The sequence below is a fragment of the Quercus suber genome, unplaced genomic scaffold, assembly GCF_002906115.3.
Source record: "Quercus suber isolate HL8 unplaced genomic scaffold, Cork oak 2.0 scaffold_541, whole genome shotgun sequence".
NCBI lineage: Eukaryota > Viridiplantae > Streptophyta > Magnoliopsida > Fagales > Fagaceae > Quercus > Quercus suber.
In genome coordinates, this window is record NW_027069989.1 from 254392 (window position 1) to 272973 (window position 18582).

Below are 18582 nucleotides of genomic sequence, written 5' to 3' on the forward strand. Positions count from 1 at the left end.
CAAAATTATGTTTGATGGCTATCTTTCATTAAATTAATAAAATTTATTTTCACAATTTTCATAGTGAAATTCTTAAAAAGTTTCATTTTCTATAAAAATTATCAAATTTTATACTAATGCAAGTAAAAATATTCAATTGAACTAATGAAATTTTCAAAAACAAGAATGATTCAAAACTTGGAGGAACAAATTAGGCTCTAAACATATTTGAAATTATCTTACTTTGACCCATTATGTGGGAACTAAAGAGACATTTCATGTGTAGTTTTAGTGACCAGAATTTTTTAATGAGTCAATAACTTGTTAATCGCCACATAACGGGTTGAAAAAGATAAATTCAAACATGTTTAGTGCCAAACTTTTTCAAATATTTAACAGATATAAAAGCACATTTTACAATAAAAAATAAAATTACAAAAAAATAAAGTTATTTCTTTATAACTATTAGACCAATTATTTTTTTTAAGAGCATCATTGAACTAATTCAAATACTTGGAGGGGCCAACTCTTATTTTTGTAAACTAAATTTTGAAAACATTAAAATAATTATATATATATTTAAGAAAATTTTCAAAATTTTGGGGGCGCCATGGCCCCCCCACCCTTCAACATGGCTCCGCCCCTGAAGTTGTCCCCAGGACAAGTAGTGATACGGGTTGTGTGGGGTACGGGTATAATTGTGAGGAACGGTGAGAGCTACTCACGCTCTTTTATTCCAGTAAACGTGGAAGACTAAGACTTTGATCACTCGACAAAAGTAAAGCTATCTAAAAGACATTTTTATAGTCTTTCTTTATAGGATACTTCAAAATTTTGCCGTCTGCATGGGTTTGAGAAATTGCGGTGTGATTGTGAGCGATTTAGGAAATTTTTATTTTATTTCAATAGTCTTCGTCTTTTTATTGTTAATAGTAAAGACGAGGAAGCCATTGCTTGATTTGAAGAGTACTGTATTTCTCTCTCTTTTTTTTTTCTTCGTAGAAGCTTCACTACGGGGCACAGTGCAGTTGTTGAAGGTATAATACTGTGACTTGGGAAATGCTGAATGGAAATGTTGAAAGTTGCATTTTTAAAAAATAGCTTTTTTTTTTTTTTTAGAAAATGTATTTTTTGAAAACATGATTTAGAAATCCACGTACACTTAAATGTTTCGTAAAACATGTAGAAATTGTTATTTGAAAACTCTAAAATTTTTGTTGTGGATGCAAATTACCAAAAGAGATTTTTCCTTTTTTTTGAAAAGGTAACAAAAAGACACCTCTTTTTTCTTTTTCTTTGTGTGTGTGTGTGTGTGTGTGTGTGGAGAAGAAGGTACCAAAAAGACTTAATTGTGATGTCGATGCTAATAATAATAGGAGCAATAATTATTATTTGCTAAACGCGTTAACACACAGTGACACCAGTCACTTCCTCCGTGCCCCACTACAGAGCTTTTTTTTTTTCTATATGATCCCCACTCCAGAGCTAAACACAGTAATATTATATATGTTGCTATTCACATTCCCTTTCCCAAGTCTTAGTCAATATCAATATTAACCAGAGAGAGAGAGAGAGAGAGAGAGCCGTGTGTCTCTTTTCAACAAAATAGTTTGCAGAGTTCACAATTGAACTTGTTCTTCCATTTCAGCGTTTGGCGTGTGTCGCATGACCTTCTTCCCAGCAGCACGGCTTGTGCCAAGAAAGTTGCAGGCACTGGAGAGTCAAACACAAGTGAGGATTTTATTATAAGCTGATAAATTTGTTATTAAGCAAATACTTCAAGGTATTTTAGGTATTGAGTGCCCTAATACATCCATGTTGCGAAAATGCGATGAGTTTTAAACTAGTATTTTCATAAAAAGCTAATCATTGGTACGATTTTAAAACGTGACTTCTTAGCATTTTGAAAAATGTATTTTCCTAAAAATCACTCGGCCAAACGCATGTTGTTTCGTGTTTTCTTCTAAAAACAAGTGTTTACTCTGTGCAAATGCTTATCCACACAAGCTCATAGTCTTAATAAAAAGAATTGAACACCAACCAATCAGAAGTGGATTTTGATGGAGTCTCGCTGAAGAAGAGCCTTACACATTTAAGGGTGTTAGCACCTAGTGAGCTACAACTAGGAAGCTAGCAGCCCCTTCCTTATTATTAGTAAGATAGGTTCGGAATTCTTATTATTAGAGAAAGGGGAGTGTAGCTAATTTCATTTTTCAATTCGAATTGAGATCATATGCAATAGCTGTCAATGACTGAGATTGAGATTTGGAAAAAAAAAAAACTTTTCAGTCTCAACCATTGAATAAATGAAGTGAAAAAAAAAAAGTAAAAGTTGAAAGTAGTAAAAAAAGAACGATGAAACCAGCCTTGCACACATGACAGTTAATCAAAAACAAATACAAAACCCTTATCTATTTAATTAAAGATCAAATTAACTAGAATGCTGGCAAGAGCTGTTGTCGGATCGCCAATAAGAATACTAACAATGGTCTGGAGAATTACTTTCACCATCTTCAACAACATTTTACCCATCCCACTATTTCTCTTCAATTGTTGACGCTCAATAGGCAGCTCCAAATTCTCCAAAGGCAAATCGTCAATACTAATAGACTTTCCCTTCTTCTTTATTAACTCAAACAACATTTCCCATGTGCAATAAACATGAAAATTAAATTTGCCACACTCCGACACATAAGACCACCCTTTAATTTGATTGCACCTTGCGCACTTTGACTCAGTCTTACGAAGGCGAAATTTCATACCATCATATTCGAGTTCATTCTTGAGGTTGCAACAGCAAGGGTGCAAAACCAAGTCTTTTTCATGGCAATGGTAGACGAAACCTTTGACTTGTTTCCCACAAGCATCACAATCCCTCCTGCATTTGTTGCAGTTCCTAGGGAGCTGATCGTAGAATTTGAAAGTGGAGTCTTTGAAGAGCTTGTGAGTTGTGGTGGGTGTGCTATGCATGCAAGCTATGTGAAGATCATAGTCACACTCGTCACATCTGTATCTCTTTCCAAGGCCATCTGCCTTGCATCCATTACATTTGTACTCATCTACCTTGCATTCATTGCAGTTGTTCTTTAGCTTGAGAACATGGTTCTTGGAGCAAGTACGATTTTTCTCCATACTACTACTTATTTGCAGACTCTGCACCAAAAAAAAATGTCATATATATTAAAAGACATAACATTTTTTACAATTTTTTGCAAGAAACAAAAATTAAGTTTGAAAAAAGAAAACAAATACAGAGGATAGAAGCGTGAAAGTTCCTTTAACAACTTAACTTCTATTCTTTATCAAAATAGGGATTTTACATAATTCAATGCTGAAAGATGGTGTTTCATGCTATAGGAAAATTAAAGTACCTGGTTTTCGTAGTTAATAATGCTCCTAGAGAGTATTCCCCTGTCGATGGTGCCATTGTTCTTGACCTTGCAAGAGACATTTAAGATACCATTGGCATCAATTTTAAAGCAGACAGTGATCTGATCTTCACCCTTGAAAGTTGGAGGAATGCCAGAAAACTCAAACTTGCCTAGCAAGTTGTTGTGCCTGGTACTTGTTCTCTCACCCTCATAAACCGGGATGAAGATACTAGAATGGTTGCCAGAATAGGTGAACACCCACTGCATCTCCATAGTGGGGATGGTGGTATTTCTTGGAATCAAAACAGTCGTCTCATCGTTGGTAGTCTCCATTCTAAGTGACCGAGGGGTGACATCCGATAACACCACCCGACCCTTCTTTTTACGCTCATCAGTCAAGATAGCAGCCTGAATAGCAGCACCATAGGCAACAACTCCATCCAGGTAGAGGAAGCTCATGCAAAGTTTCTTTCCTTCGAAGAATTCCTGCAACAGCTGCTGCACCTTGGGAATCCTAGTTGAACCTCCAACAAGGACAACATCATCGACAGTTCTCTTCTCCATCTTAGCATCCCTCAAACACTTCTTAACAGGCTCCATACACTTCTTAAAGAGTTCCCTATTTAGCTTCTCAAACCGAGCACGACTAATTTCTGAATGAAAGTCAAGACCCTCATACAATGAGTCAATGTAAATGGTGGCATTTTTAGCGGATGATAGTGTCTTCTTTGCCCTCTCACAAGCAGTCCTCAACCTACTAAGGGCTCTGTGGTACCCACTAATATCCTTATTGTTCTTCTGCTTAAGCACCTCAACAAAGTAGTTCACCATTATGTTAACAAAGTCCTCCCCTCCAAGGTGAGCGTCACCAGCTGTGGCCTTCACTTCAAATATACCATTTTCAATTGTAAGAAGTGAGACATCAAGAGTACCGCCACCAAGATCAAAAATCAAAACATTCTTGCCAACACTGGCCTTCTTATCAAGACCATAAGCAATGGCTGCAGCAATGGGCTCACTGATGATACGCATCACATTGAGACCAGCAAGGACCCCAGCATTCATAGTTGCCTTGCGCTGAGAGTCATTAAAGTAAGCTGGAACGGTCACAACCGCATTCTTGACTTTCGTACCAAGATAGGCCTCAGCAGTCTTACGCATCTTTCTAAGGACCATGGACGATATTTGCTCAGCTGTGTACTGCTCCTTCATGCGTTTGTAGTTGACCACAATCTTGGGTTTATCACCAGAATCAGAAGTGACCTCGAATGGCCAAAACTTCATGTCACTCTGAACAGAGGCATCACTGAATTTCTTACCAATCAGACGCTTAGAATCTGTGAACGCCAGAGGATAGAACATAAGCATCCAATAGACAAAAATATCACATAATGTCATAATCATTCAAATCTAATAAAGCCAATAAGTATTGATGACTACCCACAAAAAAAAAAAAAAAGGAACAAACCAACTCCAAAGAAAACTACGACACTATATTTGTATTTCTCATTGACCGAAAATGCAATTTTATTTATGTTTAAGTAGTTATCCAGTAAGACTTCCAACTAACTTCATAAATAATTTAAATTATTAGATTACAAAACAACATAAATCTAGCAATTTTTTTTCTCTAATTAATCTAAAATTGTCGCATCTAATTCTAAAAAATAATATAATAATAATAAACCAAATAATGAAAGAACTTTTGTTACATGACTCCTACGTACTCATAGAAATAGCTCTCTTTTCATCTGATAAGAAAGCAAAAAATACACATGAAGCCAAAAAAAAAAAAAAAAAAAACCCAGAGAATAAAACCTACATAACCATTTTCCTTGACACAACAACCCTCTACAAATCGGATCTCACTAGCTACATCAAAACGAGGTCGTTTTCTGATAAATAAAAGAAAAGAAAGGTCATATTAGAAACTTTACCGAAGACAGTGTTGCTGGGGTTCATGGCGACCTGGTTCTTGGCCTCATTACCGACCAAACGCTCGTAATCAGTGAATGCGACATAAGACGGCGTCGTCATGTTCCCTTGGTCGTTGGGTATGATCTTCACACGATCATTTTCCCACACAGCCACGCACGAGTAGGTCGTGCCAAGATCGATTCCAATAGCAGGGCCAACTTCTTCACCGCCCATTGTTGCGAGCAAAAAAAAATATCAAATTCTTCGAAAATAGAGACAGAAGTTTCAGCTTGAAAGAAAGAGATGCTAGGATTGTTACGAGCAAAAAATATCAAAATCTTTGAAAATAGAGAGAGAAGTTTGAGCTTGAAAAGAAAGAGAAGCTAGGATTGTAGCGAGCAAAGAAAAAGGAATTTCCGAAAATAGAGAGAGAGTTCAGCTTGAAAGAAAGAGACGAGGGAGTGAATGAAAGGTGTTGTAATATAAAGACAAGGACGTGAATGAAGAAGTGCCTGAGTGCGTTAAGGTATTTAAAGGAAGGTCGGCTAGGTGAAGCAAATGCTAGCCAGCAAGGCACAATCCCGTGAATCGTGAGGCCCCCTTAAAAAATAATAAAGAGAGAGAGAGAGAGAGAGAGAGGGCGTCGGCAGCAGTGCATAAAGGACTTTTTTTTTTTTTTTTTGAGCCTCTGCAGGACTATTCGAATTTTATTAGATGGAGCTATAAATTGCATGGTTTTAAATTTTTAATAATAGATACTAACTGTTAAAGAATCGAAAAATGAAATGAATACCGGTTCTTTAGTCCAACAAGTGATCCAACCGGTAACATCTTAAATGAAGAATTAATCATTTTAAAGTTGTATAAATATATAATAAGTTTATAATTAATAATATAAATTAGATTGATAATATAATTAATAATATATAATAAGTTTATAATTAATAATATAAAAAGGAGAGGGCGTCGGCCACAGTGCATAAAGGCATATTCGAATTTTATTAGATTCAGCTATAAATTGCATGGTTTTAATAATAGATACTATTAAAAAATGGAAAAATGGAATGAATACTGGTTCTTTATTCCGACAAGTGACCAAACCCGTAACATCATAAATAAAAAATTATATATATATATATATATATATATTAAGAATACTAAATATTTAACACACACGAAAAAGAGAGAAAAAGTTTTAAAAAAACTGACAGTGGTGTATATTCAAAAGAATTTAACTCTTGGATACACAAAACAGACTTTAAACTTCTTTAACTCACTGTCAATTTTTTTAAAACCTTCTCCTTAGAGACGGAGGGAGATTTGGACGGGGGCAATGGCCCTCCCCCACTATTTAAAAAAAAAATTAATATATACATAGTCACCAATTTTAGAAATTTTGTTATATAAAATCACACTTTGCCCCCCCTAATATTATCATTGATTCTTTTAGGAGTACTACTCTAGACACAAAATTTTTTATAACATTTTTACAAATTGTTATAGTAGTAAACTTTTATTGGTTTGCATCTTGGCCGATCACTTATATCGCATTTTTACTTACTAATAAGCACTCACCATACTAATAATTTGTAAAAAAAAATTGTAATTTTAGCATTTTCCTCATTTTAAAGGCTAGATCTAAAATCTAAAGCAAAATAAACAAGCCCAAAAAAAATAATTCAACAATAAAAATTACCAATAGTAAAGCTAAAAACAATTAAACTCAACCAACCAATTTTACTTAAAACAAACAACCTGATCCTTTAAAAAATTTAAAACAAAATAATTTTGTCCATACCTAGATGCACAAATAAAAAACACAAAAAAAAAAAAAAAAAAAAACTCATTAACTGTTAAGCAACTGAGCTAGAAGCTAGAGCTACTGCACGCAACTAACAACAAAACTACCCTCCTAACTTCAAGTTCTGCCTTCGTCCCTGCCTCTCCTCTCTTCCCTCTCTCCGTGTGTATATGTTAAATACGTAGTATTCTTAAAAGAAAAAACAGTAAGTTAATCTCACATTAGAAAAAATTAATAATTTTAAAGTTATACAAATATATAATAAGTTCATAATTAATAATATATCTAGTTATAATACATAATAATTTAAGTGGTTTTCTCCTCTAAATTTTTTTAAAAAGGAAAAAGAAAAAGAAAAGGTCGTGACAATCTCTGTCCTTTCTTCTCCCTTAATCCCTCTCAATCTTCGAATCTCTCTTCTCTCTGAGCTTTCCCTCATGATTTTGTGTAGGATCTTCGAATCTCTCTTCTCTCTTAGTTCTCCCTTGCAATTTCGGATTTGGGTTGGTGGTACAAATCAGAGTTTGGGTCAGTGGTTGTGGTTGGAGTTTAGGTGGGTCATTTGGGTCAGTGTTTGTGTGATTTTAGGATTTAGGTGGTGTTTGGGTTTGCATTTGGTCAAAGTTTGGGTGGTGTTTGGGTTAGATTTAGGTGGTGTTTAGGTCTTCGTTTGGATTGGCATTTGGGTGGCAATTTGGTCGACATTTGGGTCGGTGGGTGTTTTGATGGTAGCAATGGGTTGTTTCAGTGCTTGCTAGTTTTGGTGGTGGGTTTCGGTGATGGTTGTTTTGGTGGTGGCTAGGTTTCACTAGTGGGTCGTTCTGGTGATTTTATTTTAGCATTGAACATAATAAAATAATATAAATAATACAATAAAATAAAATATCTACCACATTAAACAACTGCCACACCTCCAACACAATAAAATAATATAACTTTTAATAAAATATTTCTTTTTTACCATCTTAGCTATCATGCATAGCCATCTTTGGCTATACATTGTAGCTCAATAACCAATTTTTTTAGCTTTTCCTTCATAATTGCAACATGCTTTTTAGTATTGGTGGTGCTAAAAAAACAACCAATGCTGGTGCTAATACAATGAAATTTTAGGAGGGAGATGGCAAAAATCTTACGATTCTTATCCTCAAATGCTGACAGTACGTGAACGATATTCTTATCTTCAAGTTAGGTGTCTGAATTGTTTTCTTCCCTGGCTAGAAAGTGCCAAAGTAAGGAAGGTAGAAGGAAATTTCTCCGCACAGTACAAGTGGGTAAAGCATCAAAGTTTCTGGGTGTATATATATAGATATATTTGCCACTCCTTAACTCCTAAATCCTAATTGCGTGCATTGTGGATATATGAATATCATGAGCAGCACATGCAAGTCACTTTCTGAAGGTTGGTGGTGGGTACGTATCGTAGGGGCCGGTTAGGATGTGTTTTGGTGTCATATTTAATTTTAAGTGGCCATGCGAAAGCATCCACATGGATATTGAATTATTGCATATGTCTTTTAGGATTTTTAATTCATGAATTAGCCATTTTCTCTTATTTTTTAGTCAAAGTTTCATTTACCATTCACTTGAAAATATTTTTAGTACTTAATAACAACTCTTAAAGTACAACTAATGTGAAGTATGATATTTTGGTTAATACTCATTAAATGTTCAGATTGTAAAATTTATAAAATTATGAACATATATATATACCTAAACTTCAAAGTTTAACTTAAAAACAATAAAAAATTTGGAGTTTATAATTTAATTGTCCTTATGTTATATTATCTATACACAAATTTCGGGAAGAAGAATAGATTATTCCATCAAGAATTTGAGCTTTTTTTTTTTTTTTTTTTTACTCTTAAAAAGTTATAAAAGTGTTTTTTTTTTTTCCTTTTTTTTTTTAATTATTAAAACTATTACTTCTTTTTTCTTTTTTCCTTCAATTTTTTAAATATATAGGTTTTGAACTAATAGGAAAGATTTTCTTTTCCTTTTTCAATTGAAGTTTGTCATAAAAAGTAATGGTCTATTACTCTTTTAGTTATGGTACAAAGAAAAAATAATTACGTAAATAAAATTCATAAGAAGGAAAGTTTTTTTTTTTTTAATAATGAAGATTATCATAATTGAAGGGAAAATTTCCTTTTTTATTTTATTTTTTATAATAAGGATTATCGACAAAACTTCATTGGTAAGTTTCAATGTTCATGCATGTGCTGACTCTTATAGTCTTATTAATCATCGAGTATGAGCATCCACGTTGAAATCTCACGAAGCTTCGTCTTTTTTTTCATTTTTGTTTTTTTTTGGGAGAAAAACACGAAGCTTCGTCTTTCCATTTCAAACGTATCCGGCCGGAACTGTATGGAATATTATCACATATCATAAAACTTCCATAACTAACAAACGGACACGCAAAATATCTTTTTTGCATGATTTTGTGGGATTAAATAATATATATTTACATGGGATTGGGTTAAATTAGTAAATTTGAAAATATTACCATATTAAAAAACAAATTGGGTGCAAGGGGAGTTTTAATTATTTATAATTTTATATATAGATCATAAGTTTACACACCAAATAGGTAAGAGTGCCTAATTCCATTACATCCCATAATAGTGCTTTAATATGGTAGAAACTTCATTTTGCAACTCTTATTTAATCTTGTTTGTATCTCATGTGCAATGTGCATATCATCATCACACCGCATCACAGGTATTTCAAATTATAACTCAAATATCATAGTCAAATCAAATCTAATTCAATATTTCAAATAACTAAATAATAATATTTATTTCAAATTTAGTTTTCTATTTGAGATACAATTTTGTGAGTCACTTCTTTCATTCGCAACAGGGAAATAATTGTGACCCCCTCTCTCTCTCTCTCTCTCTCTCTCTCTTTATTTTGTGTTAATCAGAGTTAGGCCATATTTTTTTTAATGATTTCTCACAATTTTTTAAATTATTTTAGTTTCATAATTATGGAGACTTGGGTTGCATAATGTGTAAGGAATCTTCAAGTAATAGATAAGATAGAGGGGTGTTAATTATTAATGACTCTTCGTAACCTTTGGTCTAATTTTCTAAAAGCAAAGGTTTTTTATTTTATTTTTTTATTTTTTATTTTTATTTTACCTTGACAGTCGACCATTGGGCTTGAGGTTAATATTCTTTGTTTAATCATTGATTGTATACATGATCTTATACTAAATAATAATAAATAGCAAAAATGGTAGTTACAAAATTCTTAGACACCTTATACAGGGCCCCTTAACTCGAGAGGCTTCCAACTGGGCGATCAAAGATATCATGGTGGACTCGGGGCTAGATTGGAACCGAGTGCCTTTTGAGTTTCCCTCAGACATAAAGCACTTGCTTCAAGCCACTCCATTGTCACTAACAGGTAGAAGTGGTGATAAGATTGCATGGGCTGAGAATCCGAAGGGTAGCTTTGATTTAAAGAGTGCCTATAAACTTGCTATGGGTAGTGAGGAAATTGCACCATTTACAGCCAGTTGGATTTGGAAGGCTCCGACTCTTCCTCGCATCAAAACTTTCTTATGGCAATGTGCTCACAATAGCATTGCTGTCAAAGCATGTCTCACAAGAAAAGGAGTGGTAGAAGATGAAAATTGTCTCATTTGCAATAGGGAAATTGAATCTACTTTGTGTTGAGGTAAAAAATTTTGGGCCTTAATTTCATTAGCCCACTCACAAAAATACCCACACAAGCCCATAAATTATTTTAAGCCTGCATAAATATTTCCCACATATTACTCAAATATTCTCCATGTTATTGGGCTCTCACAAATATTCCCTACATGAGCCCCGTAAGTTATCTTGGGTCCTCTCACAAATATTCCATATATAACCCCCATAAATTATCTTGGGTCCTCTCACAAATATTACTCATTATATCCTACATATTATCCAACTTAGATTTTCCCCAAATAATACTAATCATATTACTACCAAAATTGAGCCACAAAATTACACTATCTCCACAAAAAGCCCAAAATCATCTAACTTGTGGGCAAAGCCCAAAAAGCCCAACAAAGCGTTCTTACAAAGCCCGTTGCTACACGGCACCTCTAAAGCCCCTTGCTACAGGGCACCTTTACAAAACCCGTTGCTACACGGCACCATTTACTAAGCCCGTTACTACACGGCACCTTTACAAAGCTTGTTGCTACACGGCACCATTTACAAAGCCCGTTGCTACACAGCATTCTTACTAAGTCCGTTGCTACACAGTAATATTTTTACAAAATCTCAAATTATTTTATAAATCCCAAATACTAATTTGGCACTATTTTCATAAAGCCCAAATGTCGGATCGTGTGCCTTACCAATCCATCCAACGATCAATTGGTGAAAGATGAGGGGGCACAAATCTTTTATAGCATTCGATCGTAGACCAAACCCATTGATATTGGAGCGAATTGTGAAAATCCCTCACAATCCCTCCCTCACAATGCGGCTCCAACGACTCGAACCTATGACCAGGCTCTGATACCACTTGATAGGTCACAATCTGAATGACCCCTTGTGATTAACCATAATCAATTAATTTAGCCAAGTAATTAATTAATCAATTAATCATGTAATTTTATGGAAGCACAAACAAATCACCAAAAACTAAATATGCAGCGGAAAATAAATAACACGGTGATTTGTTTACAAATAGGGAAAACCCTAACGGCAAAAACCCCACCGGGTGATTTTCAGGTCACCACTCTCGAAACTCCACTATTATCAAATCAAGGGGTTACAAGTAAAGGAATCCCAAGTACCTTACCAACCTACAGTTGAACCCTTACCCCAATACCCAATTGGACTTGATATGTAGCGACAGTTCCCACCTTTGATGCACGGCTCCCAAGTACGTGACTAACCAATGCGTGGATCCAAGTACGCGACTTCAGAACACCAACTGAGAAAGAATGGTTGGTTGCAAAGTTCTTCAGTTCATCCTTTATGATGAATAGCAGGAAGATGCTTGGTTATAAAACCCTACGGTGCAAATACACAGCAACTTCTTAATGGAAGATGAACTAGGTCAAGAACATAGTCTTTTGATCACAATTTGCTTGAATAGAGATTACTCAATGATAATGCAACTTGTGTCACACTTGACGGCTCTTAAAACAATCCTTTTATATGTTTAGGGTTAGAAGAAAAGAAGGCCCAAAAACATATTCACGGATCCCAAGAAAATCAGATTGGAAATCTGAAATTTTAAATCTCGACAGATAGCAAGTGTCGAGGTAGCTATCGAGCAGGTGTCGAGCTTTAAAAACTTTGCACTTCAGCTTGCTTTTTCTTGGACAGACTTGATGACTTCAACACTTGACCTTGAAACATTGTTTCTTGAAGTATTAAAAACACCTAGAACTACCCAATTACAAGTAGAGTGCGTTTTGTCAAAGGATTAGCCAATTTACATAAATAAGTGACATATGTTCTTAAACAAGTTAAAACATATATTTCCTAACAATCTCCCCCTTTGGCAATCCGTGACAAAACCACAACAAACAAATGAGCATATGAGAGAAGTCATAAATCACTCAACTCATATTCACTTGTTGAATACAATAAAATCTATCCTAACACAAACTCTTGAAAAACTTTGCAAGAAGAGAGTTTATGGCAAGTAGACTTTGACAACCTGTATTTCTGAAATACTTTAAACAAAACTCATTAAGGCATCTCGTGTGAAACAGAAATAAATAGATTTCATACAAGTATAAAGAACATGTGTATAAAGATAGAAAAGAAACAACACATGAAGAGAGAGGTGAAAGAATCATACATCCACATATAGAGAATAAGATAAGTGCAATGTATGTAAAATGGTCAAAGGACCTCATATACAAGATCAATGTATCTAAGAGATGAGAAAAGAAAAAGATACATATATAGCCTCACTACATCCCTCAAAAATGACAACACTCCCCCTATCAAAAATGTCCTATACTAACTCTTCCCCTAAGATGACTACTCTCATAGCCCAAAACTACTTCCCCTTTTTGTCACGAGTGACAAAGGGTAGAGTGTCAAGTAGACATCTCATCGGCAGAGCTAGCATCCCCATCATCATCATTATCATCAAAATCTGAAGCTGCTAGAGTAGGTGGTGAAGGAGTAGCTTCTGGAGCAAATCCACCCATGGTCGCCTGCCGTCGTGCAATACGACCAACACGAACATTCACCTAATTCAACTCAGCAGAGAGTGTATCAAGACGAGTGTCCATGCGCTGCAGCTGCACCATAATATCTCCAAGGGATACATCGCTCGAAGTGGAAGAAGGAACAGATGTAGATGGAGCTGATCTGGATGGAGCCGAACGGGAGGGAGGAGTGGCACCCGGCTATCTCGACCTGAACTGCGCCTCACTACGTTTTACTGTAGCAGCATCTATGGCAGATATGTGTGTGAAGTGGTCGAACACAAGAAAGGGAATGGAAAAATGGCGTAGGATCCGCGTGATAGCAGAAGGAAAGATGAGCTTATCACGGGACGCCGAATCAAGATACACATCTATGATAGACCGGATGAAGTGAGAAGGAAAGTCTATGGTAAGATGCTCTAGCAGAGATAGCAAAAATCGAGCACGAGGCTCTGTGATAGAGTTATAGTGAGAAAGAGAATGGAGAACAAAAGTCATCACCATGTTAATAAATCTAGGACCTTCAGTAAAAGGCCTACATGATGTGAACTGATGCTCACCCCAATTAGCAGGGTGCTCATAAAAAGCGGAAATGAGCTCATCTTTGGACACAGTCCTCAGACGTTCACAAAAGGGGTAATCAGGAAACTCTATCCTAAGTACCCGAAGCACATCCGCAACAAGCTGCGGTGTGACAGGGATGCGCGTACCTCGAACGTGAGTGAAGAAGAGAGGTACTAAAAGATCAATCCCGTGCATGTTGGAGTAGAACTCCTGTATCAGCATGAGAGGGCAAGTGACTGGGATGTCACACAGTGACCCCCATCCCCTACTGTGAATGACAAAGGGAAGGTCAGTATCGGCGAAGTCCGCTAGAATAACTTGGCGTTCCAAATGAACACCTCGTTTAGAAAAGTTCTCCGAAAATGCCTTATGGGCATTTCCATCACGGAACCGAAGGTTAAAGGGAGTAGTATCAGAAGAAGTAGAAGCTCCAGAATGCAGAGGGTTCCGAGCAAGAGTGGATTTACATTTGGGTGCCATAGACACTACTAACGTAAATGAATGAGAGAGAGAGAGAGAGAGAGAGAGAGAGAGAGAGAGAGAGAGAGAGAGAGAGACACTCAGAAAATTTCCCAAAACAGTTCATAAATGACAAATATCTTGAAAAACAAGTACGTATGCATGGGAATGCATGATCATGGGAACACAAGGGTAAAAATTGTGGAGGGAGTCAGCCAATGAAACTACTGGATTGGAGGATGAGAAAAGTTGTTGATAATAAGCGAGGAAGATGGCTGAAATCTGATCTGGTTTGGTACACCAATTGTTTTCATGATCTTTGATGCCTGTAATAAGATTCTTCCGCCGCCTCTGTGTTGCTCGACAATGGAAAAAGCGGGTATTGCGGTCTCCATCTTTTAGATACATGGTGCGAGATCTTTGACGCCACATTCGTTCTTCTTTGTCCATAAGAGAGTTAATCTCTTTTTTTAATTCAACAAGTTTGACCGAATTCCCTCCTTGGAGAACCAACTTCTCAACCCGTGTGAGCTCCTTTCTTTTTTTTTTCCAAAGCTTTCCTAACGTTACCGAAGCATTCTCGGCTCCATTTGGTTAGAGCTATCCCACAGTTTTCTATTTTCCGTATCACCCTTGTGTTTCCTTCCTCATCGCACCCAATATTCCAAACTCCCTCCACATTTACATCGCATGGGAATGCATGATCTGGGCCGATCATTTACATCGCATTTTTACTTACTAATAAGCACTCATCACATTAATAATTTGTAAAAAAAGTTTGTAATTCTAGCATTTTCCTCATTTTAAAGGCCATATCTAAAATCTAAAGAAAAATAAACAAGCCCAAAAAAATTATTCAACAATAAAAATTACCAATAATAAAGCTAAAAACAATTAAACTCAATCAACCAATTTTACTTAAAACAAACAACCTGACCCTTTAAAAAAAAATTTAAAAAATAATTTTGTCCATGCTTAGATGCACACATAAAAAACACACCAAAAAAAAAAAAAAACTCATTAGCTGTTAAGCAATTGAGCTGGAAGCTAGAGCCACCGCACGCAACTAACAGCAAAACTGCCCCCCTAACTTCAAGTCCTGACTCCGTCCCTACTTCTCCTCTCTCCCCTCTCCCCGTGTGTGTATGTTAAATACATAGTATTCTCAAAAGAAAAAACAGTGAGTTAATCTCATATTAGAAAAAATTAATAATTTTAAAGTTATACAAATATATAATAAGTTCATAATTAATAATATATCTAGTTATAATAAATAATAATTTAACTGGGTTTTCTCCTCTTAAATTTAATTTTAAAAAAAAAACGTTACTAAATATATTAACATTATAATATTATCCTTAGTGGCATAGCCTTCTTAAGTGGATTATAAGGCCATCACTATAAAAAAGTTGGATTCAACTAGCATCTTGAAAGCTTGTATAGAAGTATTTATTTTCTTTTATGACATAAATTGTAATTGTTGATCATAAAAACAAGACAAAAAAGTGCAGTTGTGGATATCACAAATTATATTAATAAAATAATTAATATAAGAAAATAGAAGTTGGTTTTTTATGAATTCATTTTAAAGAAAAGTTTAGTAGATTTTAAGTTATTTTATTTAATTAACTAAAAATAATCCTCTTTAAAAAAAAAAAAAAAAGTCGTGACATACTTGTGCTACTTTACCAAAGTTCCAAAAGGGCCAAAACAATCCACTACACTAGAGATGACAATTTTGCCCCACACTGCCTTGACTCATCCCTACCCACTTTCACCTCACGGGTTTTTCCTACTACGGGGTGGGGCGAGATTTTAGCTCCTACTATGGGGTGGGGCGGGGATGAGTTTAGATACTTTAGCCCCTCCCTGTCCCATGTTGATAAAGACTTTTATTGTAAATTTTTCATATCCTAAATCCTTACTATTTAAACAAACAAATCAATACTAGCTTATTTAAATGCATGTATATTAAGATTTTTGTTTTTATTGTGATATTGTCTTGTTAAACACATGGATAATATTGTTCAGTTCTTGCCCTCCTTTCTAAAGGACTCATTGAACCTACAACCTTGCCATGGGTATGTGAAGCTTTTTATGTCAACAAACATACTGAGCAAGTACAAAGAAAACTCAGATTGGTAATCAATTACCAAGATCTCAATCATTTCCTTGCAGATGACAAATTTCCCTTGCCAAATAAGAGTGCTCTTTTCCAGCATCTTTCAAATGCTAGAGTATTCTCAAAGTTTGATCTTAAAACAGGATTTTGGCAACTAGGAATCCATCCAGAAGAAAGATACAAGATGGCATTTTGCATTCCAGACCATCATCACCAATGGACTGTTATGCCTTTTGGTCTTAAAAATGCTCCATCTCAATTTCAAAAAGCAATGGTAACACTATTCTAGCCCCTCTTGACAAATGCATTAATTTATGTGGATGATATCCTTCTGTTCTCAAAGGACGAAGAATCCCATGAAAAGTTACTCACTGAATTTTATAATTTGGTGAGATCTCAAGGGATAATGCTTTCTAGAAAAGAAAATGGTCATCGGACAGTCTTCTATAGACTTTTTAGGAGTAAATATTTCAGATAGAAAGTATACTTTGCAGCCTCACAAGGCCGTCTCTCTTGATGAATTTCCAGACAAGCTCACAGGTGCCAAGCAAATACAACAGTTCCTTGGAATTGTCAATTACATGTCAGATTTCATCCCAAAGATATCCAAATACAGGAATTGTTTGGCTCAATTACTGAAGAGATCACCTTCAGAATGGAATTCTGTTCATACAGAAGCAGTCCAACAACTGAAAAAATTACCAGAAAAGTTCCCCCCTTTGCAGATTCCAGGACTAGGTAAACGAATATTGCAGACAGATGCTAGTGATGAATACTGGGCAGCAGCATTTTTTGAAGAACTTAATGGCAAAAGAAGCATTTGTGGATACAAAAGTAGTGCATTCAAGCCTTCAAAACTTCATTATCCCTCTACTTTCAAAGAGATTCTAGCAATCAAACATGGGATTGAAAAATTCCAGTTCCATCTCCTTGGGCATAATTTTCTAGTAGAAATGGATATGTCTTCCTTTCCCAAAATGCTTCAGTTCAAAAGGAAAATGCTTCCACACCCTCAGTTACTCAGATGGTCAAATTGGTTTTCACAATGGTCTTTCCAAGTAAAACACATTAAAGGCAAACATAATCTCATCACTGACTATCTTTCTAGAAAGCCTCCTGTCCTTAACACCACTATTATCCCTCCACCCCTGTGTGTATACCCTATTACTGATCCATCCTCATCTTCAAACCCTCCCCTGGCAGACCCTGATGATATCCTTACCATGATAGACACTCTCCCTCCAGAAATAAAAGACCAAATAAAAACTTTGACCCTTCAAGCCAGATCCAAAAGAATCATTAGAACCCTCCATGAGTACCTCAAAAAACACCAGTGTCACTTCCTAGCCGTCTTTCCTGATATAGACCAACCTTGGAAAACCCCTTTGGTCTTTTGGATAACCAATTGGAATGTTGTGCATTACCTCTACATGTGGTATCTACTCAATGAGTATTACCTATGTCTTCACTTTGAACCTGAATTCTACAGGTACCTCTTTCCACATGGCAACAAATATTTTCACAAATTCTGGTTTGAAATTTTAAAAAATGATGCTCATAATGGTGAATGGACAAAGTATTCAAAAACAAAACACCCTAGATTTGGGCATAAAGTCACTTCTGCGTGCCTAGTAGCCAAGCTCAGTTCCAAAAATGACATCAGAGCAGATGGAATTCTCCACCCTTCAAAGATGCATTGGGTTACTAATTCAGATAGTACTCTCCATACACATTCAGATGTTCATTGGGTATCCTGTTATCATGCACTCACAATGGCTGGATCTCTTAATAAAGGAATCCTCCCTGAAATAGTACCAACTGATCCAGATGTTTGCAAACAACAATGACCACATGAAGATCATTGGGAAATGCCTAATCCTCTTGTGGGATATGAGGACCCTCATTATCATAACCATGATCCAGATGATGTTGATGAAGAATGGTTCCAAGGAAGAGACGGATGGGATTAAAAACCTTTAGCAAAAAAAAAAAAAAAAAGCCCTAGAAACGTCTTCAGACGTAATCCTTTATCTTTTATAAAGCTAAAAGACTAAAGAGTGGTGTAAAGCATAGCACACATTGAAGGATTTGTTCACCGACATAACGAATCACGCTTAACTTACTCATTCCCCTTTCAATATTTACAGAGTTTTCACACTGTGTGCTAACATTGGTATATTTTATTCTA

At 35.6% G+C, this 18582-nt stretch overlaps 1 protein-coding gene across 1 annotated transcript; it reads right to left on the reverse strand.

Annotated features, from left to right (window-relative positions):
• Positions 1 to 2302: 2302 nt before the first annotated feature.
• On the reverse strand, positions 2303 to 5778 carry LOC112029738 (uncharacterized). Its single transcript, XM_065764109.1, has 3 exons — positions 5288 to 5778; positions 3351 to 4687; positions 2303 to 3132 (listed from the first exon to the last, which is right to left on the reverse strand). The coding sequence occupies exons 1-3, from the start codon at positions 5499 to 5501 to the stop codon at positions 2395 to 2397; spliced, it is 2289 nt and encodes a 762-aa protein (XP_065620181.1). The 5' UTR covers positions 5502 to 5778; the 3' UTR covers positions 2303 to 2394.
• Positions 5779 to 18582: the final 12804 nt, after the last annotated feature.